The sequence below is a fragment of the Paramacrobiotus metropolitanus genome, unplaced genomic scaffold, assembly GCF_019649055.1.
Source record: "Paramacrobiotus metropolitanus isolate TYO unplaced genomic scaffold, Prichtersi_v1.0 Parri_scaffold0000002, whole genome shotgun sequence".
Classification (NCBI taxonomy): Eukaryota; Metazoa; Tardigrada; class Eutardigrada; order Parachela; family Macrobiotidae; genus Paramacrobiotus; species Paramacrobiotus metropolitanus.
The window spans coordinates 710,704-737,234 of NW_026570222.1; the positions used below are offsets into that span (position 1 = coordinate 710,704).

Genomic DNA, 26,531 nt, shown 5'->3' on the forward strand with positions numbered 1-26,531 from the left:
ACAGTCAGATACGTAACAAATTTGAAAACAAAGAAGAGAAGCAGTTCTAACTTCCAGCTTTCCATTATGTCGATGCCGCCGTTCATTATCAGGTCACAGTTTTAAGGTTTGATTCAAGACGTATTACATGTCTTTCGGCTCCTGTGAACTGTGATGATTATTAACTACGAGTATTACTCGTACCCATTGAATTTCGTGCTTCCGGGTCCTGACTACATAGTACCGGTTCTGAGATCATGTAAATCCAATATTTATCACTACCCTAGGATTAATTCAATATAGCTTTATACCGCTTTAATTTTGTAGTATGCATAGACAGCACAGTGCACACATTGCACACATACTATAGTTTTTGTTTTATATACGTGTTAGCTGTATATGCAGCTCGTAGCTGCAAGGCCGTAAAAAACGCACAACCTCGATTAGATTAATCAGGGATATTGAATTGGTATGATCAATGAGTGTTCTTACTCTGTAGGCGCTAATATTATACGTGCAATATTACAAATATTTTGGGCTATGAGTTACCTTTTAAAACCCATATAATTTTGCCTTTCGTTCTAGGATGCAAAATTTGGCGGCCTAAAGGTCAAATGGTAACGATGTTGAATCGGAGGTAGTATTTTCCCAAAAGAGCGTGCAAAGCAGCGGAAAGAACAATATAAGCGTAAAACGGTCATGCTATGCATACCGCTTCTGTAACAAGTTTTTACAATTGTTATAATTATTCCGTTTTTAATAATATTTTAGTAACACGGGTAAGTTTTAAAAGCCATAACTAACCTAATTATTTATACTCTGGTTGCACACATATGGAAATCTTTGGGTTTAAGGTTGTCGAAATCAAATTATTTTGCAATTTGTGCTATAACGACTCCGAATCCAATACTATACCAATTATACTGACGACTCGGATACCGAACAATGTTTTTTTCTCCGTCGATTCAATAAGGCTTTCTCTTTTAGGTTTTGAATTACTCGTTTTAATCGTCACATTCCATACTTACACACGATGTTATTTTGCGGGATATGATTTTGTATTTTTCTTCGGGTTGACTATATTAGCCGGCAACCAAACGGAACGACTAGGATTATTTGTTAGTCGTAGCACAACAAAAAAATCACTAGTCTTCCATTTGGAACCGGCTAACTATCCTGGGGACATGAATCCAATCCTATGCCAGCCGCCGTAAGGTGTTAAATGGTATTCCACTGCTTGAAGGGGCTAGGGTCTGGTATTCCGTTTAAAAGGTCACTTTACTGTGCCGATTTAGCGTGTACGTCGACGAGGTTTAGAGAGGTGGTGTAGCGCTTGCAGCAATAATCTATTAAATTGCATTGCAAAATATTATTTGTTTGCTGCAAAACAACGAAATATATAAATAATTTTGTGCATTACTTGGATAATTTAAAATATTTGTAATAAACACCAAGATATTCCATTTACTGAATGAACAGATGCTTGCGGAATTGTGCATGCAAAGGTATCGCAAAGGTACATTGATAAGACGCCATACTACAAATTTGTAATTTTCCAATCCATTTTTATATGCCTTTATTTTTTAGTGTCAAAGATATACGTTACAATATTATTTCAACCGCATACTACAGTATGTGACATGGAAACCGATACTTCACGCACGTGACGTACGGCGGCGGTAGTTATTATCCATGATAATTTACATTATATGAAGCAGTGATGCAGAAATGTAATCTTCCGATAATTCTCAACGTTGACCGGCATCTAGGTGAATGTAATTTCCTACGACCTATAATTATAAAACTTGTGGAAAAAATTGTTTAACAAAATTATGGAAATTTAAGCTCTTGTTTTCGCTATCGTTATTCAAGATGCTCCAATTAAGATATTTGATACCAATGAGACTGAAGATTTCTTAGTCGGCGAAAGAAGCGTGAAATGCGGTTTGTGTGCAACTGTAATTATCGAATTTACCTGTTCCGTGCACACCAGTAGGCAGCAGTGCTGAATTCTTGCCATACAGTCATGAAACATCATAACATGTTGGCATATATTGCCTGCGGAAGCCGACTGCTGAACCCAGAACATGCATGTATGATTAAGGTATCACATGTCAAAACGAAATTTCAACAGAAATTTATTTGTATTCGCACCAACAAGAGCGGCCGACAGGACATTCATAATTATAAATTAGTGTTAAAATGTAAAATTATAAAAACGTAAATGTTAAGACGTGAAAGTTTCAGTTATAATACCAGCGTTATTCCAAAAACCTTCAACTTCTTTTTCCGACTTCCTCTTTCTATTCGAGCATTCTTCGTCCAAAGGAGCATGGTTCTTGTTTGTTAGTTAAATAAAGTAGTTTCACATGTTACCCATGAACGAAGCCAATGAAACAGTTTATCATTAGAAATAACGGCAAAAAATATAATTTTGCAGCGCTCGTTTTGATTGGGTGCAATTGTGCATGTATTGTACAGACAATAAATATCTGTACAAGCAGAAAAAATTTCCCGTACGTAATGAAATCAAAAGCGATAAAATATTATCTCAAGAATTATAAAACATTATGTCAATGCAGCCATTACTTAATCAGAAGGATCGTGCGCAAATTAACCTTTGATGTCGATACGTGCTAGACGCATGCTAAAACCTTTGTTCCACTCTGCACGCAAACAAAGGCAAAAGGTCACTACAAAACTATCATTTTAAGACTATCTTCAAGCAACATTAAAACTCCTTATTTCAACAATACCGTGTTTTTAACAATTTTTCGCACTGCTTTGAAAAACTGAAGTGCTATTGCTACTGCAAAAACGCTCATCATGATAAACTGTGTTGTGCATCAAACAAAATCATAATAATATCTTCTAACGAAACTGTTTGCCCTCGCTGTTGGTGAAGATGCACTAAATGGTTTGCATAGAAAAAAGTCAGTATTATGGATTGTTTCTTCCCCGATAATAATAAGTGGCTTATGAACTCTTGGCTTTCCACATACGTGCCACTAGACGTGTCAAAATTTCACACTTGCAATTCAAAATTACCTCAATTTGTTGTGTTTATTATCCCACGTAAAATAAAATAAATGCAATACTGCGATATCCATCGCACCCGTTTTGCAGCTAGGGCTCCATGCGCAATTTTTTGCTGACAGTGATCCAGAGTTCTAGATGTTAACGAGAGGTGGCCTGCCGCCAAACTAGCATCAACACCTGCGCAATACGGAGCGCATCATAAAATGTTTATTAGTTTTAAGAAAAGCATAACCTTAAATACAAGTCAAAGTTTTCGGTGCTGAGCGGTTAATGCGTTGGGTCATAGAATAACATATGTAAGGTCTTCTATAATCAGATTGGAGAAGAAACGAGGTCATCATTAAAATCTAAAAAGCATGGAGAGCCAGTTTTACATATGCTACGCTAATTATACATGATCTTCTGCAGTAATTGATAAAATTAATTTAAGACTGACCTGTTGAAAAGCAGCAGACGTACGTGGCGTGCGTTGCAGTGGTCACGGATAACCGCATCGACATCGCAGCGTGTTAGTCTTCAGAAATGCATGATCGACCTGTGTTCGGGGTTAGCGCGACGGGGGTCCGAATTTAGAAAATTTGAAGCTGCAGGTTTTATTAATTGGTGAGCTAAACAATCTCAGGGGAGCATAGGGGGACTGGGAGCGTAAAGCAAGGTTCAGCCTTTAAATGGGAACAAGCCAACGCGGCTGGTAACCATCTTTTGTCACACTAACCAGTCCCGACGATGGGTGTAGTGGCAAGCGTCTTAAATCTTAACAAGAAACGCTAGGCCGACTTGGATTCGCCGGTCGCACGTCGCACCGGTGCTGGATCCTCTAATCCTGAATCTTCCGATCCCTGTGTGTTCCGGCCCACCATCCAAGTGATTGCGCACTAAGCCACTGTATGACCTGCCCGGTGTGTGTACCTGCCTCTTGCATCCGTGTCTCATTTGAACATCTATTCCCTAGTGCATTTCCATAGCCTTGTGCCTTGTCTCCATTTACAATGTCTGTCCAGGCTGTGTTCCGTATGAGTAAAACCTTCACACCGACCCCGTATGTCAGCGTGTACGTCCGGCTCACTTTTCCGATTAATTCGTTACTCAAAATTAATATGGGTTAGTACTTCTAATGGTCTGTTTAATCTTCACACTTGTGAGTAGTCATTTTTCTTTTATGTGGTCATATCTCCAAATAAACCAACTAACCGTAATGATACAAACAAGCAGTCCAGAGAGAATGCATGCCACGCGTGAAAAAAATTTAGTAAAAATTTTGTCAAATAGAGATCACACGCTGCGCACGTATATTTAGTTTCAAATGGAAAGGGCACAATCCTCGTCGCCTAACTAAGGCCACTGACAGTGAATCAACTTAATGTTAGCTCCAAAATGCCATATAGAATGACCGGAAGTTTTGGTAGAATCAGTATGAATTTAATTAGAATCTATAATTAATTTATAATTTTATAAAGAACTTATATGTGTTTGTGCTTACTTAAAATTCACATCCAGCAGTGCAAATGTGAAACGAACGTTTTAGCGTCAAATCACCAGTGCGTATTATTACATGCAGACATTTTTGGAATATATTATTCTGTGCATTTACTGCTTTAAGATCCTTCTGCTTTATCGTGTTTTTGAAAGGGTTCGGTAACAACGAATTTGCTATCTTATTTGCCACTAGATTCTAATAAATTCTGCTTGTTTAAGAAAACTGAATTCTTTCGAAACAGGACAAAGCAGAAAAATGACTTCTTCAGATTTGCTGCCAAGTTTAACCATGCGAATGGCACTAGAGTCAAAAGGCGTAATCGTACATCCGTTATCAGTAATTTTTAAATACGAGTAGTTTAAACCAGGGATGTTCCGTTAATCTGTTAAAACCATTCTATTTGAAAATTAAAATACGAGTGTCTGTCGGTATTAGCTGTTCCGCTGCTTCCTACTCTAGGGTACTAACTCTATTTCGAATTCTTTGCATTACAGATACGGTACACTAAATCGAAGTTCAGGGTAAAAAACAGCGCCACTAGTACGCAACGTTGCAATTCGGTTTCGAAGTTGGACTGTGGATAAATGTTTCGGTTGTTGCTTTGTTTACAGCAGGTGTGTATAAGCTTTTTTCATTGGTATCCTTTTGCCATGACTGTGTATCTGGATCTATATGCTGGGCGAATGAGTCTTGTTCTTCCTTCCGCCAGGACTGCCACCTAAACCAGCTTAGCGGCGGAATAGAAGCGGCAGAAAAGGTATCAGGTGGCTTTGATTTGATCCCATCCACACAAGAATCGGAACACATGAGCAGCCTCTGTGTTACCGGTTAGGGCTTAAATAATTACAACATGACCACCACATAACACGTCAAGGCTCACAATCAGAAAGAGCGCAGGAAAGAAAGGCCGCCTGCCCCGCTGCAGCGACACACATATATGGATCGATAGAATGTTATCGTCTACGATTTCATCAGTTAATTACTCCGTGCTTTTTGAGTAATAAGGTGTTTATCGAAACGGTAAGTACAGAGCCAGAGGTGAGCATATTCACACGGAAGTCTACCGGTCTCAAACATCCTTTTTACATATAAGCAGAGTCCATTTAATCTTCCTGCAAATTATACAAATTGAAACCGCTGTGCATACTCAAATGTAACAGGCAGGCAAAAGCTTCGCAGCTTACTGCCACGCAAACCTCTTGATAGATTAAACGTTGTTATAAAAAAATACTGTCTACAGTTGCTTTTGGACGCACAGTTTGGGCTTCAGCGAAAAAGGCCGCTAATTCCATTTTAGATTTTGCCGGCCTTTAGTTAGCTTTTTCATCCGTTTAGAATCAACAAATTATGCCGCTGATGTCGCTGCTACAGATACAGTCTTTCCTGTCCGTATTTAGATGTGCTTTATAATTTTGACAATGCATATTACAATGTTAATTTTGCATGGTAGTGGGTAAGAAAAACACTTTTTTATAATTACAGCGCAGTAAATCAAACATTTACGTTGTGTTGTTTAAAACGTGGTTGTTAAATGCATCTCGTACGCGATTCCGTATAGATAGATACTAATTGCCAAAGCGGCAAAAAGTTGAGTATTCAAGCAATGTACGGTTTCCATTTTCCATCCAAATTCTGAACCAGTAAAGTGTAAGTATTTCTTCCTTGCTTTTTTGTGAGAATTCTCTTATTCAAAAACAAGACACTGCTTTATTAAAACACTTATTGCCTCATTTTGTTTTAGAACACTGTGATGATTATTTGTAAGTTGTGAGGCATTGTTGTGTTAATGACAAACAGCCCACTGTCACGGGTATTTGCACAAGCTTCCTGTGTAAAAGCGAATGGTGGTTTCCCTAAATTTTAAAATAAGTGCTTCCTAAAGCAGACCGGGAAAAATTACATCAAAATGAGAAACTTATTACCGGCATTCTATAAAAGTACGTCGAAAACTAAATACATATATTAATTACGGGTTTACAAAGACATTAATTAAGTGGCGTGTTAAATAAGTGAATGAACGCTAGATCACAATGAACGAAACCCAAGATGTAACGGCGTACAGATATGAATACCGATTTGTGTGAACTTGCAGGAATCCACCGATGTTTTAAAGGTACTGAGTAGTTGAAATGGTTCTTAAGATGTCTTGCAGATTGCAGATACTTGGCAGATATTTGTGCAGATTTTATTTGTGTAAGCTGTTTTATTTGGCTTGCTTACTTACGTAATTGATTTAATATTATCATATAGGTACCGAAAGGTTAACCGTTTATGTTATTTTTTGTTCGTTAGGTAAACTCGAATATAAAATTCAACTGGGGGCGAGCTCACATTATAGTATGCGGTGCAATGCCCCATTTGTGTCTGTTAGCTCATGGGCTGACAAACTCAACTATGGAATTATTTCGATTAGAGTCAGCAAATTCCCATTATTACCTGCTGGTTTTCGCTGATTCCTCCCTGGCCTGGCTCCTTGCATGATTTTCCAACCTAATCGATTAGTCATGTATACGTCTATCCCGGAGTGGTCTGAGTTACGGGACGGCCGTAGAAAGATCTTTCCGGTCTTGTTGATTACGGTTGACAGTGGTCGCCATCACGAAAAAAACGCCGGCATCTTGTGGCTGCCGAACAGCAGAATTATAGTGGTTTACTATTAATGATATTAAAGTTTTTCATCGAAAGTCATACCTGACATATGCAAAAATGTAAATTCCGGCATTGGATGTGAATGTATATCAGTCCAACACGCATATACAGTAACTTCAAACGTACAGTTAATTACTTAACATATAAGTACCTATAATACTCAATTATATTAATTGTAATACTTGACTGTTAAGTAATAGAAGCAGGCATTAGTTGCATTAATTGTATAACGTAACTTACTTATATCGTAAATCTATAGGTGTTTGCGGCACGTATGTTTCAGTTTTATGGAGCAGCACTGCACCATGTTCCAGACATTTTGGCCTAATTTGCCGGGCAGCTAGTTTAGATTCCACTGCTGATTTTAATATTGTTACAATAAAAACACTGTATCCATAGTAGAAAAAAACTGCTATTGAATTTCAAAGATTTTGCGCCCATTTTCAATCAGGCAAAGTGCCATCGATAATTAATTTGTGTAACTTTGTAAGGTCTGGATAACACGGTTGGTCCAGCTTGATGGTGTAGTTCAAGCTGTTAATTTTTACAATTAAGCAACACAGACTTCGTAATTCATCGATAATGTTTTCTCGTCTGTTTTATCAGTTATCCGTTATAATTACAACACTTTCGGAAAACACCAATCTGGATGGTCGTAAAACTTGTGTATTTAACCATATCGTGCTCATTTAGTTTGTGAAAGTTCATTGTTGATAATCAGGAAGAATTAAAGCAAAGCCCCAAATGCACGCGCTTGCAAATATTTAGTTTTAAATCTTAAACCTTACGTTTCTTGTTTCAGAAACTGCTGAGCTACACTATTTTCGTTTAGCTGTGTACCGCGATTGTCGGGTATATACGAGTACCGAAGTCAAACAACAAAAGTTATAACAATGGCCGAGTTACCACATTACTAACATTAACACTGTTCAGTGTATTCGATATAAAATCGCAGAATTTTGGTACCGCAATAATTATTATGAGAAAGACTGTGCAAATTTTCGAGAAATAGAAGAGCCTGTAATACCTTTAACTTAACACATCTTAAAGGGTCACAAACACTGCCGCGCGTAGTTACAGCCTGTAACTACACGCATTACCTGTACATGTAACTTAAAGGTAATGCACAAAGACAAACATCCTATGTGTTAAATATGAATATTTTATTTGCAAATAAGGTGTAAACTGCAAATCAAAAATTTTAGTATTATTTAATTTTAAGTGCTTTTCTTTGGGTATTTAAACACAGAATGTAAGTCTGTGCATACACACTTGCACCGTGCTCAAATCTCAATTTGCATGTCACCGCTCAGCTCTTGTAAGAAAGGTTTCTAATAATTAACTCCAACTGCACTCTGTAACTTCTAGCCATCGAAACCTGAGGAAAACTCAACGGATCCCAAATGAATGGATGTCCAGCAAAGAACCAAGCGAATTACTGCAGCGAAGCGTAGACACGCCATAGAATTCGGTCCATGTTCCGCTCCTTGGCAATCAGATTTTTGCACGCACATAAATATAGCTCGACACGCAAACCTACTCATGTCTGATTACTCGCCTGCACAATTCACTGTTATTCCTTTATCGGAAAATATTCCAATCTGCCGTTCTGGACTTGGCCGGCATTCACAATTCCTTAATGCAGCTTACCTATTCGGCAAAAAATCCATCGATGGATGGATCCAGCGACGTAAGTACCGCATCGTACAGTTCTACTTGCCTCGGTCTCATTGGTTTAGCCGGATGAGTCATGTAACTCGTCTACAAAAAAACCGGTGTACGTTAGTGGGCAGGTCCAGTGTCCAGAGGATATGCATTCCAAGTTAAGTTACGAGAATATTATATGCATTTGTGTATTCTCCTGTAGACACGCACATGTGCACGGTGCGTAGTGTGCGGCAATTGGCATGAATCAACGTCACACTGCTAATCGACAATTACATTTTATTACAGTCGGCAGCGAAGAGTGTAGGAACTAGGAAGATAGCACTAGTGCTACCGCAATCCCTAGTTTGCAAACCGGAAAAATTAGGAGTTTAAAATTAAACAATTAGCATTAAACGCTAGATAGTCAACCAAAAATAGAGTGCCCGCACTGTAGTGACCGGTAAGAGCTTAACTAACAATCGTGTTTTAAGCAGGACTATATTGCTGTGATTTTTCTGTATTTGGAAAACCAAACACTTCGCAAAATGCCGGTACATCTTTTCATGTTCATAACAGGCAACTTTATCAACATTTAATAATTAAAATTATTGTTACATACTAGAATTTCATTCTATCTTACAAAATACAGTTCAAAGTTCCGAAAACATTTTCCAAAAAATAAAGTGTACGTTTTGCAGGATTAGACTACCCTAATTTTATACGGTTTGTCTCAAATCATTTATGATGTGAAAACAAATAATACACACGGGACTTGCGTAATCGCACGCTTACCTGAAAGTGTTTCCTGCCAGCGTCAGTCCGCCATTGCCCATGATGCATTCCGCGGTATCGAACGTTGTCAGCTCCCGGTTTTGCTTCCTGCTACAACCTGCAGCCATGGATTAAGGAAAATGCCAATATCGTGTAGGACAAAAGGGGGATTTATCATGAATTTAAGTATTATTACCTGGGTGAAATATGCCATAGAGTTGTACACGGCTTTTTGCCAGGATCCGGTGGAAATGGATGAAGAGGGGGCTGTGAGAGATTCACTGGGAGCGGATATTCCGGGGGATACACAATCGCCTAAGCGCCGGTCGGTGGTTACGCATATAATCAACAAAGCGTCGTCTGCTGGGGCCGGGCAGCAGCGGCAGCGGCGACGACAGCGGTACACACAGTACACAGCACCGGTGCACGGTGCCCTGCCTGGTCGGTGCGGGTGTTTTATTACAGTGCACTCGATACTATCATGGGAGCTAATCGGATCGGCGATCGAGAGAACATGATCATTGGGATGATGATGAAATTTCATGGAGGTGCATTCAACGTGAGTGCTCGTGCCCGTCTCTATCCCCGGCGTTAAGGGCATTAATGTGTAGGGCGTTAACATTAAGATACTACACACATTGTGTTGTCCCCGTTGCACACCGGTGTAATATTGCACAGTTGTAGGGCGGTGATGTGCAGCGATTCCTGTCTGACTACACAGGAAAGACTGAGGCATGCAGCAGCGCGTGTGTACTGTGTGGAGCGCGGAGGAGAGATCTATCCCGCTGGATGATTAGCGCGCCGGCCGCTTCAGCTCACTGCGGCCGGCTCGTAATGGTTAGGGCCATTCAAGATCCGGATGCGGATAAAGAGCGCCTGGGCTTATATGGTGGGAATACAAGGGCCGGGACTGAGTTACCTATTTTCCTAATCTGGACTACTTGTCAGGCAGGGCACAGTAGGGAAGCCAGTAGGAATGTACCGGTCGGTGTTGTGTGTGTTTCAGTGCTAGTGTGTATGTGTGTATGTGCGCCAATCGATACAATTATTACGAACAGGTGCAAAATAGCGGTGTTTGCAGCGGTCAATAAACGTCAATATATGAGCCATTACATGGATACAACACTCGGAAGAGTACACCATCCATATATATGCAGAAATACATAACTGGAGCTGACTGTTCGGGCCGTTGGCGTGAAACCCGGCTGCATGCACTGGGAATATGTATGAAAATCACACTCCTACTAGCTAAAGCGAACAGTGGATTGCAGCACTAGATCCGCATCTTGAGTCATAATCTGTAATTATGCCCGAAATTCATATAGTAACAGAGTGCAACTTTTATTTAATTATAACAATCTCTATAATAACAGCACAGTAACTCATACAGCTTCATTTAATTTTAATAGCCGGTAAAAGGCCTTGTTAGCATTTGCGCTTGCACCGGCCACAACGCAAACCTTCATTAGAACTAAACTAATTTAATAATGCCGATCTGTGTAAAAATTAACGCTTAAATAGTGGCACCGCGTGCAATGAAACCTGTAGTGCTCGCGGCTAGTTTATCTGTGACATATGTTTATGTTTATCTGTTTATGTGTTTATCTCTGACCTCGCTATTTATCTCTGACAGTCTCTCATCGTGCTCACAAAACCTTTTACAGGAGAAACAATGTACTCGTATTTACTGAGTCCCCGTAGATTTTAGTTGCACAGTGTGATGCAGAAAATATGATATAATTGAAAATATGATTTAATTGAGACTTTTACTATTAACGCTGGTTACAGTTGTGCCAAAAGTACCGGACTTATAAATTACCGGACCGTACCGGACTTATAAATTACCGTTGTGCCAAAAGTACCGGACTTTTACTATTAACGCTGGTTACAGTTGTGCCAAAAGTACCGGACTTATAAATTACCGGACCGTACCGGACTTATAAATTACCGTTGTGCCAAAAGTACCGGACTTTTACTATTAACGCTGGTTACAGTTGTGCCAAAAGTACCGGACTTATAAATTTTGCGTGCTCTATAAATCGTAAATCGTCGTCAGCTGATAAGGGGCCGGTCATCGGCTCCCGTCTCAGAAGCATTTGGTGTATGAAGCGTATTTGTCCCTGGTTAGTGATGATCAGGGGTCAAGTCAGACTTTAGGCGAACACCCCGAAAAACATCATGGCCAAAAAAATGCGGCATGCGTTAGGAGCTACGGAGAGTGTATAGTGATTTGAACAGAAGTAGATCCCGGAACAGTATTTTATCCGTTTATCGTCAACGTTTCGTTTACTTTGTATATATTTAACATACATTCGTCTGGCAAAAGCAAAATAAACCAGCAGTACAATCAGTTTTGTCACTAAATTATGGCGGATCTAAAATATATTCATAATCTGTCACTAGAAGAGAGAAACAACACTCAAAATGTAAATGGTAAGAAAGTAGTCAGAATTAAAGCAACAATCGTGGGAAACAAAAGTTTTTGTTATAATGTGGGTGAAACAAGACGGGCCAGAGTCACTCTACAATAGTGCAGTCAGTAGACTGCATTAATTGTAGAGCGGCACTGGACGGACAAACTGTTGACATACAAATATTGTAACGCGGTAAGACAGGAGGACACCACAATCAGAAGAATGGTTGTGCGCCGGATACATCCTGCCAAAACGATGCAGCAAAGAAGGCCCTGCTGTCATGTCTCCATTAAGAAAATATAAAATAACGGAAGAAACTCAAACCCGGTCTCGCCGACTCTGGAGCCGTTGTCGTTGTACATAATAATTCATAGTGCTATACATAGTGCTGTACATACCCAGCACGACATATAAAGCGATACCACCTATCTGAAATATGTTAGTAATTAATAATACAAAATAAAACTATGTGCTCCTACCTGATGCATTCAATTCAAATAAAATTATTGCGAGCAAGTTGCGGTACGACACTAACGTTAAGCAGTTATGTGCAAGGCGGCTTCGATTAGGTATTTAGCAAACAGTGGAAGGTCACTCAAATGGCTAGCTAATATACGGTATGTGGTTATGTGTCTTAGTTTTAATTTTCGAATGTAATATAAATTTTAGAGTAGTATCCGGTTGTAGCCATGTGTTTTAAAATCGTAATAAATGAAGTTTACTTGTAATACATTATTTGTATTCAATTTGAGAATGGATTTCATTTTTAACCAAACATAGTTCGAATAGTTGTTATAATCTGCAATATATAGCCAAGGCGACCAATTCGTTCACAACCTTTTGCTCGGTTTGGTATCTACGTATACAAATAGTAAAACACTATTCACTTGATAGTATTTATATTTATTTATATATATATATATATATATATATATGCGTTTTCTCTTATCGGCATATATATATATATATATATATATATATATATATATATATATATATATATATATATATATATATATATATATATATATATATATATATATATAGTTAAACAGCAGAATGAGACTTCCAGTAAATGAATCTAAATGTTCGAAACAGATTTTTGTATTTTACCGGTAGATGCCTGCTTTATGCAGTTGAGCACCGCGCAAAATAACACGTGAGAGCTCCCAAGAAGTTCTTCATCAGCTTGCGACCTTAAAACAAAATTCAAAAATGAACAGCTGCGATGGAAATGTAGTCAAATTTGAAACAAATCTCCATCTCTATGTAGCACGAACATAGTAGCATAGTACAGTGCACAACGTGGAAGGAGGATCTGCAAAAAGATGCGCGGTACTGGTACACGCGGCTGGAACGTATGGTGTACCGAGGTAAAGGCATTCAATGCAACAGGTTGCTAACCGCGAGCGGAATTAATTAATAATAACAAATGCAATAATAAAGTAAATACACTACTGCGTATTGTATTTACTCGTACCGTTGAAAATCGTATATAAATAAATATATATAAAAGCGTTGTAATGGTGCGTCTCTGTTCCTCACAGTTCAAGGCGAATACGGCTGCTTACCACACTGCCGCTTTGTTCTCATCAACTTGCACACATTGTGCTCAAAGCATGGAGTCCATAAAAGAAGGATAAAAAACTGCTACCCGGTAACGTTTTGATGTTCATCATAAGTTCTGGCATACTGTATGTGTTATTATTGTCTTTATGCTTAACTGGTATGTACTGGTGTCGCTTGTTATAATTATATGCGGTTTTCGTGGATTATCGTTGGGTTTAAGTCCGTGCTCCTGGTCGACTTGAGTTCCGGTTTGCAAATGCAGAATTTATTCTGCAACCTGGGACCTTGACTACAGAAGGATTGGATTTGGTGAACTTACGAATCAAGGCCGTGCAGCTTACCGGTTAATAGCAGTTCTGTTATGTCGGAAACCCGCCGGGCCGCCGTGGACTGCAGTCTTCATCGCGCTTTGGATCACCTTTCGTTCTCCCCCGAAGCCCCCCGGAGGGTACTGAGTAGTCGTTAAAAATACTGATAAAAATGAATAAAAATACGTCGATGTGCATGTGGAGGGAGCATTTTTCAAAGAGGCGTATGTATAACAGGTTTGTCATAGTACGGTAATTTTAGAAACAATAATCATACTTATAAAGTCGTAGTTGTGGCTGTGTTAATTTTGTTCGTGCCGAACAAAAGGGCATCCAGCGAATATTAGAGGTATACTCGTACTACCTTTATCCTGAACCGACAGCAAGAAGTATGTTTTATAGTTTATTCTCCTGCTTTCGTTTTGCTTATTTTGTTAATGGTAATCGCCCGGGTATACAAAGGGACTTGTGACCATTTAAGTTGAACATGCTCTATATATTCCTCGTATAATATCAGGTTTGATGAGGCGAGTTTTCAAATTCTGCTTTGCACTGCCATTGCAGATCGTTACTGTAGGAAACACCAATAATCGCAACCACAGCAGCATACATATGAGCCTGAACTGCATTTGCAATTCTCTGCATTGCAAAATTATGACCAAAATGGAAGCACAGACGTCATAACGACGAAACCTTTGAGAAGATGATCGTTATCAAAAGCGTTGCTCCATAATTACTGTCACTTCCAGCGCACTGTTTTCTTTTTCTGACGTTACTAAGGACCTGATGCGAACTGTGGTAAACGTCCGCTTAGTTCCGTTTACAGCTGGGTGGGTGCCGGTGGGAAGATTTCCATCAAGGATATGTTTTTGTTAATTTCGCTAACCTTTGTTTAGCTGCTGCTGCATTTAGATGCAAGAAAAAGTCATCTGATGTATCGCGAACAATTTCCAGCCCTGTAATTTTGTCACATTTACGAAGTCTGAATCAATACAACGCGAACCGGTAATACTAGTTAACAGTACGACCTAAGGCGCTGTGACAAGTGCACAGAAGTCCGCGGGTAAAACCCGTGAGCCTCCCAAAGACAAGTGACGAGTTCCTGCCGTGATTTCAGAGATGTGACAGGATACGTGTAGGCCAATGTGTGAAGTCGCCAGAGGTATTTTAGAAACGGAGTACCGGTATATGAAAGGTCTACACGAACACCAGCTGGAGAAACGCGACACTTGTATAGATTTCATTCCGTCACCGGAAGCAGTAGTTAGTCTCACGAGTCCGAGTTGCAGTCATATTGTTTTTTAAGGATTTCACTTGGTCGGCTATGTATATATTTACAGCACCGGTTTACCACATTACGGCCACAGTGACGTTTTCTGTTGCACAGGGATCTTCGTAACTTCGGTATTAATATTCTCTGCTGTTCACATGCAGTTTGTATTTGACTTAATTCCCATTTGTTCGGCGAACACTATGTCCGAGCGCAGATTACGGCCGAATGGACACTATGGTGCAGCTTCGCAGTCAGGGCCATCGAGATTGACAACCAAGAACAACGGGTACCGGATCAATTCCATCGAACGTAAGTTTCCGTTATGTCTGGATCTGGTTCGAATAAAGCTGTATTATTAGTAACACGCAAGGTATTCCTTTCCACGAATGGTTCACTCTAGAGTGAACCATTCGAGAGAGAGAGAGAGAGATCTCTTAAGAGAGACCATAAGAGATCTCTTATCAAGCTGTATCAAAAGCTGATCTCAGGACTAATGCATGTTTGTACGTAAAACCACTAATTTCCTCCTGAAATGCTAAAGGTATTCCAGTGGTACGATACTCATACTTACCCTGTAGCATGAATTCAGACACCTACTGTATTTAATTTTAAATTACGTTCTATGTACTGTAATCCAAATTCGATAACAACAGTGTCTACGACTGGACGGTACTTATGGAGTATATAGGAATTCCTTGTAAAATCCAGTGCCGCTTTTTTTTTCTAAACAATAAAACCTTTAATAAGTATCATGGTACGAGTACAAACTATGCACCAGAGCAAAACGGCATTTACAAAAGAAACAATTCCTCTATGCTATCCTGATCGGGGATCGTACCCATTACACAAATCGCGTTTCCCCGTTGTATTCGCATAGATATTCGCTGTTTAAAAAACTCTTTCGCCCGCTTTTGGCCAGTTGAAGTCGCTATACCGTTTCCAACCGTTTCCACTAGCTTTTTAGTACCGTCTCCATAAGGTCCGTAAATTTCGATGGCTGCAGCAACGAAATCGTATCTTGCTTGCATCCAAGCGTGTTTCGCTAGTTTCTTCCTTTCGGCGAGTTCGGCTGCTGCGCCGGCGTTCACGGAAGTGCGGTCGATATACGAGGCCGCCAGCGTGTCCACGCAGGTAACGTCTATGGCCAGCGGTTTTCCGCGCGCCCACGGTATTAGTGTGATCACGTCCGGCCTTTTCTTATCCTTCACATACAGACCTTTTGGTTCCATTCTAGAAGGAAAACCGGCTGACTTCAAGCCTCGAGTAAATTCCGCGCTGATTCCGTCATGTCGTGGTAGTCTTCCGGCAGACCGCTTACAGCGAAGTCCATGCCGGCCTAACTCGTCGACCAACCCACCACAAACGCACACGTGCGGAGTAACGATCGGTGCTCCCAGACGCAGCGCAACGCTAATGCGAAAAGCGTTGTCATCCAATAGGTTACCGAGGCAAGTTGCCGGTAATGCATGGATCCACACGCCTGATTCCGGGACTGATACCGCCTTCAAATGTGCCACTTCCTCCTGCGATGTTCGTAGTGCGGTCAGTCGTGAAAATGTATGCAGAGTGTTAGGAGTATCCCATGCTTTCTGGACGTGTCGGAAAGTTTCCGCGGGAAGTTCCTCGGCGTTGGCGTCTAACTTCCACGCGCGAGTGGCGGTGGTAACATCAGTTGCCGTTAGTGTCGGGCACAATCTGGAAATCAGTGGGCGCAATGAAGAAGCCGATGCCAAGTAAGCAGAAGGATCTAGCTTCTCAGTGCGTCTGATCCCCAGACCACCGAAACGAACGGGAAGGGAAGGCACTATACCACATGCGGAACTTTTACGTACTATACCACATGCGGAAGTTTGAGGGGTTATTTTGTCCTCCTACAAGTAGCAGCACCATCCGGTTAGCGTAAGACCTATAATATGAGTGAAATCTGATGTTGCAGCAAGAAACCACCGAAGAAACCACCGAAGTTTGTACGAAGTCAGAAAAGTGTACTGGCAGTAAGCTGCCGAAGACAAACTGGAGTGGTATATCTCGAGTATATGTAATCCAGAATACAATTTTGGTTTGTCGCTCACACACTTCGTTAAATTTAAGAAGATTTTTAACGTTATTTGTGTACGTACGCTATGGTAAAATATCTTACTATTTGACCCGCGTTAACGAAACTGTCAGTTTCCCTGTTACTCTCTTCCCTCCCGATTGCGAACACCGACCATGGTTCAAGAAAGGGCTGTAAAACTTTTGGGTTCAGCGCCGTCGCCTAAAATTAGTAACACTGGAAAAATTGTGTAGTGAAGAATACGTACAATAATTATGCTCGTAGCAATAAGCTTTTCTGTTTTTAAGCTGCAGTATATGCAGTATTATTATACAAATAGGATATCCGCTCTTTTTTGTTACTGATACTGGCCAGCTTGTCGTTACCAGATTATGTATAAGTACGCTATACTATATAAGCAGAAACTTTCGTATTTGAGGCAACATACTATTGTTAAACAGTGTAAAACATGTTGTTTGACATGGCGGTACTTATATTTTAATTATATTTTATAGTATTTTACCGCAGGCATTTGTTTATTAATTTTTTATGTCAATTGGAAAGGTTTTTTTAACGGTAACGCATGTAAAAAATAATTATTATTTTTTGTTTATCCCACTGCTCGATGTGTGGCGACGGCCTTGGTCATTGCCCACTACACCCGTGCGTGTTTTGGGAAGGCTGCTCCAATTCTTAAACATTTAAATCAGCACTTTCGTTGTCGTCGGTAGAAATACGGGGCGCATATATGTTTAGCGCTGTACTGCGTAGAACTCTTTTTTGGTTTAAGTTATTATTATTTTAGTCAGCAAACTGCAAACAGCGAATCTTTCAGCGGGTTTCGCACTGACAAACGTGCACAGTAAACTTTCCGTTACGAAGAGGCTTGTGGAGTTCGGCAGTGTTCAGATCAATTGCTTTATATATGTCACGTGTAGCACATACATAGACTACCCGCTACGCATAGGGTTGCAATTTGAATACAGTATTATTGCAACTGCCGTGCCGTGTAAATACGTTGCGGTGTGGTTACTGCAAGACTAGCAATCTTCGCGTACACACTCACGAGGCTAGATTGCTTATGAAGTCCTGGGGTACAAGCGGAAGCCCTATAACTTGGAACTTGCAGGAACCAACAGATTCATTATTATCATGGCTACTGAAAACCTCGTTCATGATGTTTCTGTTTTTGTGAGGGAATAATGTTTTAATAATTTATTGCTTCGAACAATATACTCTGCGCACTGTTTCCGATCATTACTCTATTCGGGCACAACTGGATATTTATACGCGTTACACATAATACATTTGCCAAATTAGTATACGTTTTGTATGTGTTCGTGCTGCCACAATGCCACATACACGTATATGTGCTACCCTAGTTATCAACTGATTGTGGTAAAACACTGCGCCAGTATCCTTTTCTTGTTATCCCCCCGTTGGTTGACAGCTTAAATGAGAAATTTATTCCCTTTCCTTCGTGTTGGTCCCTTAGCGCAGCTGCGTTCCTTGATCCACGCCATGTACAAACCGAGTTAACTGCGCCTATAACGCGCCTGGAACACAGGCACAATAACCGTGCATATATTCTGCTGCGTTGTTTTCTGCTGGATTAAAGAACAGTGCCTATTGAATTGCCATATTACACTGTTTGACATATGGTGACATTATTCCATTGGATTGCCTCTAATGGTTGACACCATCATGCCAGCAAATTAACTGACTTCCTGTATACCTGGAAATCTTTGTTTTTACACTAAAGAAACACACCACCGCATCTCCAACCATCCCAAAAATGTCTAACAATCCTCGGAAATTTTCAGAGAAAATTCAGATACAGCTGCAAAAGCAGGAGGAGGAAACCAGGCGATTCAACGAAATGATGCAGGAAGCACAACTCGTCAAGGTATGTGTATTGCGAATTTGATTGGCGATGGACGTTATCTTGTAAGTTTTAAGTGTAAGTACTTGCTGGATATTAATTAGCTACTCATCATTATAGCACGTTTTTCGTATAATTTGAGCGGAATATCTAAATCAGGCTCTGAACTCCTCGTACTTTAAATGGCAGACTTATAGTGTGAAGTGATGATCATTCCGTCCAGTTTATTCTTATGGGAGTAAATCACTAACGTGAACAAGCGCCAGATCAGAGATTTTTAGGATTCAAGCTTGTACTTTTCACAACATAACTTCCATTGTATAATTACTAAAAGTAATTCTAGTGAATTAAAATTAGCGTACGATTATTCGGATCTCATAGTACGAGTAGCTCTTAAGTGTTTCGCCTATGTACCGGTAAGTGCACTGGTCACATTTTGATGTGTTATATATACTGAGCAATTGTTTGGCAGTTCCTTAACATTACACGGTAGGTACAGGTTAAATGCGCGAGTCGAAATTTAGTTTATAATTTAAAATCGGTCTTATTTTAGCTAGTATTTGTTTGTTATGATTTCTTAGTAATATTTGAAGAAAATGTTACTATATGAAAACGATGTTACTATATGTTACTATATGTTGACTATATGTTACTGTATGTTACTGTTATATGAAAAATGTTGTTATATGAATAATAAAAGTTTGATTAGTTTTCCGGCTGATTTTGGTTTCTGCCGATTGTTACCCAATTGCGGTTTTCTATATAATTAGCCTGACTGCTGGTAAATATTTTGTGATAAAGTGTAACCCAATTTCGACCAAAGTTTAGTGGGTTTTGTTTTCTTTTCTTTTCACTTTCTGCGTTCGGTCGTCAGTGAAAAAGATAGTGCTTATGTTAATCAGCTAAGTTGCTAACGTGGGTGTTATTTCGTGCGTCGTTTTACGGTAGATTTGTAGTGTGTATGTATCGGTCATTATATTTTGGGACAACCAAGCGCGCCTATCTACCACAACTTCGATAAAAGAGATACGTTTTCTGCCTCGTTTATCATAACTAATCGTAAACACATACGTACGTACGCTTCGAGGTGCTGTGGTATGCCAAACGATTTCCTGTTGGAACTACGTATACATAATTACAAACACAGTGATCGTGCATAAAATTGCAGATGAAATGTATATTTTATATAGTATACGATTATGTGTTCTCTACTACATTAAATTACCACAAATAAGACAAAGTGAAACGTAATAAGAACTGTAAGAAAAAACGGTTTTCAAAAATGCTTCGCTTGTCGTTTGATCATGTCCTAAACTTAGTGTAACTTTGACTGTGATTTGCTGATTGCTAACTCGTACTAGCTAATTTGTTTGATAAAATTGTCATATTAATTAAGCAAGTGCTGGATGTGTTCAGTGACAACAAGAAATACTGTGAACATAAAGCTTTCGTGCTGCTCCGAATTCTCATGCTGTCAATAATGTCGCGCGCGCTTTTCGCAGTTAATATGCGCCATTTTTCTTCTTTTGTGCGAAGCTTGCTTAGTTATTATAAAACATTTTAGAAATTATTTTTAAAGACGATCAAAAATCATTTATAAGAGAATCAGGAGAAAAGAGAACTATATTTTAGAGTTAGAATTCGTTAACTCCGGCTAGGTAGCATTACATATCTTTACACTGGGATCTTCTGAAGAAGAAAACTTTTGCTTGTGCATCTGCATACGATCAAGCGAATATTTGATGAAGCACATGTTGGCGTTTTTCATCGCGGTAAGCCTGCTCAGACGGAAGCAACGTGACAGAGCGTTTATCAATCACTTTATGTGATGTTTGTATATTCCCATTCATCCCAAGAATTGGCTGTGCAGTTCGTGCATGGCACCGGAATAAGCGGTGTCGGGTTCTTGCATTCATTCGCACAATCACAGTCTAATTGAGAAGATGCTGGTGGTAGAATGTGACCGTTATTTATTTGTTAGCTGTTGCGCTAATATGTGGGCGATAGAGTAGAATTCATCTGTCGGAAAAAATAAATGTATTTTGTATTGTCGGATACTTAAATGCAAAGGTGCCATCAACATCTTATGTTTGATAGTTTACCGTAAATCTTCTTTGATTATGTATTATATTTATTACGGAAATTTTACGAAGATGTAAAGTACTTTTATTATTACCATACGGCGTACAAATTAACTTCTGTGTTAGTGTTACCAGCAATTAAAACACAGTACTCTGTACAGGAAGAAAATTTCACCCGTTCACCACAGATGCACTCGTATTATTGATATATAGTATATACATAATTTAACCTTTGGCTGGCTTGCTTCTTGTTATTGTCAGCTTGGTTGCTTGTGTATAAAAATAGTGAAAAGCATTACGTTGCAAAATAATGCAATTCTAGAATGTTAACACCACTTTTGCGATATTAATTATTGTTTTGTTGCGGATACAACATCCCGCTTTTGACGTATGAGCATGAGACGTATTTTGCTGGAAGCCAATTTCTTTTACGAATGATGCTTAGAAGTAAGGCGATAATTATTACTCGTTTCCGGCTGTAATCATTTAATGGAATGACCGTTTCGTTAAGAGGGCTAAATCACATGGTGTGGTGTTTACGTGGTTGGTTTGAGCATTTGCATAATTGCCTTAACGAAGGGGTCGGGATCGCGTACACGGTACAGGTAGGTTGGGTGACCGAGAAAGCACCACATTAACAATTGCACGAACGCTAATCAGAAATTCAAAATCCACATGTTCCACAACCAGGCAACAGGCTGCACATGTGCCGGTGCGATCCGGGACTGGGAATCTCCAGTCTCCACTCTCCAGAATACCCGCACAGTACTACGTAGTACTAGTATGTACATGTTGTTCACTGTGTTGTTCTGTAATATACTCGGGGTGCTGATCTCAAAGCCAAAGTAAGCCTGTACCCTATTGCTCGTTATCGATTGATCCGGCCGGCATTCCTGCTTGTAAAAACCTGTAGATACAGAGTATTTATGTAACAATATTGCAATTGGCCATCCTTGGCTATTGAAATAGCCGCGTGCACCAGTTTGTTCATGGGAATTTCGAACGTGCACACACGAAGCAGAAAGAAACTGGCATTCCCTCAGGTGTTAGGAACATCCGGTATACCATATTCGCTCTGTTTTATTTAAACCCGGAGCCATATTACTTAGATCACCTATGCCGTATGCGTGCATCTCGGCTCGTGCCATCCTTCGGCTTGGCAGATCTTTGAACATCGCATTACTAAATAATATTGCATCGTTTTGTAATTGTCTTAGCGCTAAAAATATGATTAAAAGAAAATCCCGAAAACAAAACTGTAATATTTAGGTCGCTCTACACTTCACTCGCGCACTATGAAACTAAATTTATTTAGTAACTGTTTTATGGATTTAGATAACAAACTTAATTTATGTAACAAACTTAAGGCAAAGTCGGAAAAAGTCACATCGAGTGCTTTCATCAATGTCGAGAGACCGAGAATGCAGTAACACTACAACAGCTAAAAGCTGTGTTAAGAGGAGTTGTTGTTTACGTAGTTTCGTTATGTTACTAAAGATTCGGCAAAATTTTAAAGCAACATCTGTGATTTAACGATGTAAACCGTAACGTGCAACCGACATTTGATCGAATTGTAAGGAAGTGTATGGATTGAACATATGCGTATACGGGGATTGCTGCAAAAGAATGCCTCCTGTACCAGCAGTATCTGATTTTTTTGGGAATATTATACAGGTGTTATACACTGGCGGTCAAACGGCGCCACCGATGCATCCTCATTTGCATCACCATCCTGCCAGTCATGCACAGCAGCATCCGATCGGTCACACGAGTCGCGGCACACAGCATCTGGTCCCATCCTATCCCAGTTATCGCGGGGGATCGCTGCCGAACGTAAACCAAATGGCTAATGCCGGTATTGATCTCCAGGTAGGCATTGGCAAAAACATTCTGCATGTTTTGGCCAGGTAGAAGTGAATTAAGGACTGATGCATATATAATCACGCTATATATTTCTCTGAATATCTGCTTGCTATTGGCGATGCCTTTGTCATCAAGTTTTGTCACGCTTTTAGAAAATGTTCCTGTTTCGATTTACTGCTTAACTATGAGCGATGTTTTTATGAAAAGATATATGTATGAAGTACCCTTAATAAATGTATTTACGTAATTGCGAGATCAGTACGAAAGTGATCTCATTACTTAACAGAATGCCCTGGAAAGCTTGGAAATGCTGCGAACCGAGCGCGACCTTTCTCCGCGCGGAGTGCGCCATCCTAGTCCGACACCTCCGTCAGGTCATGTCCGCCGGCATTTCTCACCAACGAAGCGGCCTACGGATTACGATGCCAATCGGATGCCGCACTCTTATCTGCTGCCGCCTGATCAGAACAGTCATTTAACAAAACGCGCCATCTCCGATCCCTTACTGCACCAGTCGGCCAATCCGCACATGGACAGCTTGGCCAGTCAGCAGGCCGCGCAACACCCATCCGCACTTGGTCCTAATCGACGTTCGCCGGTGCCTGACAAATCCTCAGACTCTCATAACTACTTGTGGAATGATCCGTCTAAGGTTGGTCTTTTTATAATGATGCCAACCATTTCAACAATTTTTTCTTCTTTCACTTAGCAAAAACTTAATTAAACGAGCGGTGCCTCCTATAAAAATTCCTCATTGAACGCCCTTAAATCGTTGTAGGGTATGTACCGACCAAAGCCATGCGACATTCCTGGAACGAGGTTCGTTTATTGTGTGTCCCATATATATTTATCAGCTTACGCTTGGCAGAACCCTTTGAAATTGCATTGGAACTATTTTTTCAGTTCGTTTTCCGAGCGTGATGCTCATATCGCGCAACAGCAGCAGCAACAACAGCAACACTTGTTGTCGCCCACAAGTATTCAACCTTCCGCATCGACCAATCAGAGTTCAGGTTCTTTACCAGATCTAACGAATCCATCAATGAACTTTCCTACCCTTGTATCTCCACTTGATCCAGAAGATACACAAACGGCACAGGTGAATGAAGCTTTTGTTGAAGCGAGTTGATAATACATTTTGTAGGAAACGTAAAACTGACAAATTTTATGGCACAGCTTTCGTTACTTAATTACGTACATTTAAGTAAAAATCTGGGCTTGGTTGATTCGCTGCAAGTCAGCTAGCTAGGTTTGATGCTGAGATAATGCGTTACACTGCTCATTACATTGTCGACTATTTTTCATTATATACTTAAATATCAGGTAGTATCAGTGCTAGTATTTTATGGCTACCTTAAATTTTTATACCTACCTACCTTGAATTTCAGAACTTCGAACAAGTTTGTATATGTTTTGATTTATTGTTATTACAGATGTATTCTATGAATAATGCTAGTCCCCAGATGCAAATGTCAAATCAAGTGCGAACTCCGAACAGTCACTCGTCATCTACTAGTCCGACCAACATGCGGCGAATGCGTGGCCCGGACACCAATGGTCCAAGCGGTGGACCGAGGAAATCTCCGCATTCCTCCCCTACCCTTCCCTACAATCCAATGAATCCCTATCAGCCGGTGCATAATGTAAATTACACTTTAACTGTAGTTATATCATTAATCAGCAGTTTGTCTCGTTGTCAGTACATAGTACATACAGCGATCAGTTATAAAATTAGCTTTTTTTTAGTCGTTTGTATCCTACCGGTCGAATTCGAGCAGTCCTGGTGTCCAATCCGATCATCTTGTTATGATGCATGCAGGTGGATCCAATCCCGCATCACCAGCAAATTCTGGTGGAATGCAATACGCGCAAGATCCACATTACATAGACATGCACCAAAAAATGCAGCAAATAACAATGGTAAGCTCTTGCTGCTGCATTGTATGAGTTTACTTAATAATCTGACATAAAAATCTTGCTCTATATTTGCCTACTAGATTGGAATAACCCCAAAAATTTGTATTGAAAAAAACGAACACTTTCTCGCTGCTAAAGTATTTTAGTGTCGATCGAGGTAGCAGTACTTATAAAGCGGCATTGTGGTAACCTTCTAAAATAATATGTGCAAAAAATACTGTGCCAATGGCAGTGCAGGAAGATGATAATAATTATTGTGGATACGACCTGTTAGCTGAGGGTTCTGTTATCCCCAGTTGAGTTTGGTTGGAATATGTTACCGATGTGATTTTAGGAAATTAATTCTGGTTTGGGGTATAAGACGGCGCAACAACACATTTGTTGGAGCTTAATTTATTATTTGTATAATTTCTTCGTTGCAGGATCAGCACAGCATGCCGGATCAATTCAACATTTTCAATCAGTTTATGAACCATGAATTCATGCACAGAAATCAAAACAACGACCCAACGCAGATCCCGGACATAATATTTACTCCCGCACTTGGTACGCAATTATCCTATTTATACTAACGTTACTACCATGCCCTTTTAAAGTATGCTAATAATGGTAAAGTGTCAACGTCGTCGTTAATGCTAATGGACAGTATAAATGCGGTGTATACTTTGTGTACTAATTGCTGTTGTTTGCTGTTGTGCATTAGCGTATTTTTGTATGGTATAGCTGACTTGATTTGTTGTGTGTTATCGTACTTATAAGATCAACTAACGTTGAACTTTAATTTCTCGCAGGTATGGACGATGGAAGTCAGCGCGTTGATTGTTCCTCAGGCATTTCTCCGCACACCAGCGTTGCTTCCGTGGTCAACTCGCATCCCTACCATCATATGGCGTCAGCTGGAAACGTGAACGACCACAACTTCTCAGCGCAGACATTTAGTCAAGAATCTGTTGATCTCTTGGATATGTTTAAACTGGACCAGGACGCACTAAGTATGCTGCACGATGACACTCTGGGTCACGTGGTGGATCCCGAAACAGAAGAGCAGTTCCGCCTGGACAGTAATATTCACTGAAACTGCGATGTGCGTGTGGTGCAGAGCTGGCGTCACGAAAACAGCATCGATAAATATGGTTATAAAAATTCTTGAGCCTCATGAACGACGAAATACAGAACTGAAGTGCACGTGCCAAAGTTTCTTTGCAGAAAACCGATCCATCTCTTAATTGGTGTATGCGTGTAAATTAGGTATGCCGACGAGCGGATATGGTAGTGGAATTAATGTTTTATAGTATTTTATGGTCCTTTGGACCGCAATTCGGTGTCTGTTGTTGTACAGTGTAATTCTGGTTTTTATATCGTCTTGTTGTTGCATGCCGGCGATTTTCGGTTGCGTAAACGGTGTATTAGAACATTTTAATTGTGTTAGCAGCTAACTTAAAAAATTTTGAATTTAATAAAAACACTGTTTCGAAAGTTTGCTGGAATCTAATTGTAAGATGGTAGCTAGCAGCCAGTAGTAAACATATCACCGCGAATGCTTCTGTTCCTGTCTTAGAAACATTTAAAATGGGATTCTGAAGCGAAAAACTAGAGCATCATGACGTGAACATTTTTGTCAAAAAAT

At 40.0% G+C, this 26,531-nt stretch overlaps 1 protein-coding gene across 5 annotated transcripts; it reads left to right on the forward strand.

Annotated features, from left to right (window-relative positions):
* The first annotated feature begins 14,872 nt into the window (after positions 1-14,872).
* Positions 14,873-26,374, forward strand: LOC129585873 (CREB-regulated transcription coactivator 1-like). 5 transcript variants are annotated; one of them, XM_055478790.1, is made up of 11 exons: positions 14,883-15,257; positions 15,341-15,435; positions 18,657-19,067; positions 22,799-22,993; positions 23,274-23,639; positions 23,766-23,806; positions 23,891-24,086; positions 24,421-24,630; positions 24,734-24,907; positions 25,327-25,450; positions 25,696-26,374. In XM_055478790.1, the coding sequence occupies exons 3-11, from the start codon at positions 18,957-18,959 to the stop codon at positions 25,977-25,979; spliced, it is 1,701 nt and encodes a 566-aa protein (XP_055334765.1). In that variant the 5' UTR covers positions 14,883-15,257; positions 15,341-15,435; positions 18,657-18,956; the 3' UTR covers positions 25,980-26,374. The 5 variants fall into 5 exon arrangements, with proteins under 5 accessions (XP_055334747.1, XP_055334740.1, XP_055334765.1 ...); XM_055478799.1 differs by having other exon boundaries at positions 18,985-19,067; XM_055478772.1 differs by having other exon boundaries at positions 14,873-15,435; positions 18,985-19,067; positions 24,421-24,621.
* The last annotated feature ends 157 nt before the right edge of the window (positions 26,375-26,531 follow it).

Bases quoted from the DNA above. Each gene is read 5' to 3' on its own strand.
- LOC129585873 (XM_055478765.1), top strand. From the start codon at position 15,282: ATGCAGTTTGTATTTGACTTAATTCCCATTTGTTCGGCGAACACTATG. The intron at 23,807-23,890 runs GTTCGTTTATTG...CTATTTTTTCAG, and splicing joins TGCGACATTCCTGGAACGAG to TTCGTTTTCCGAGCGTGATG. The intron at 25,451-25,695 runs GTACGCAATTAT...AATTTCTCGCAG, and splicing joins AATATTTACTCCCGCACTTG to GTATGGACGATGGAAGTCAG.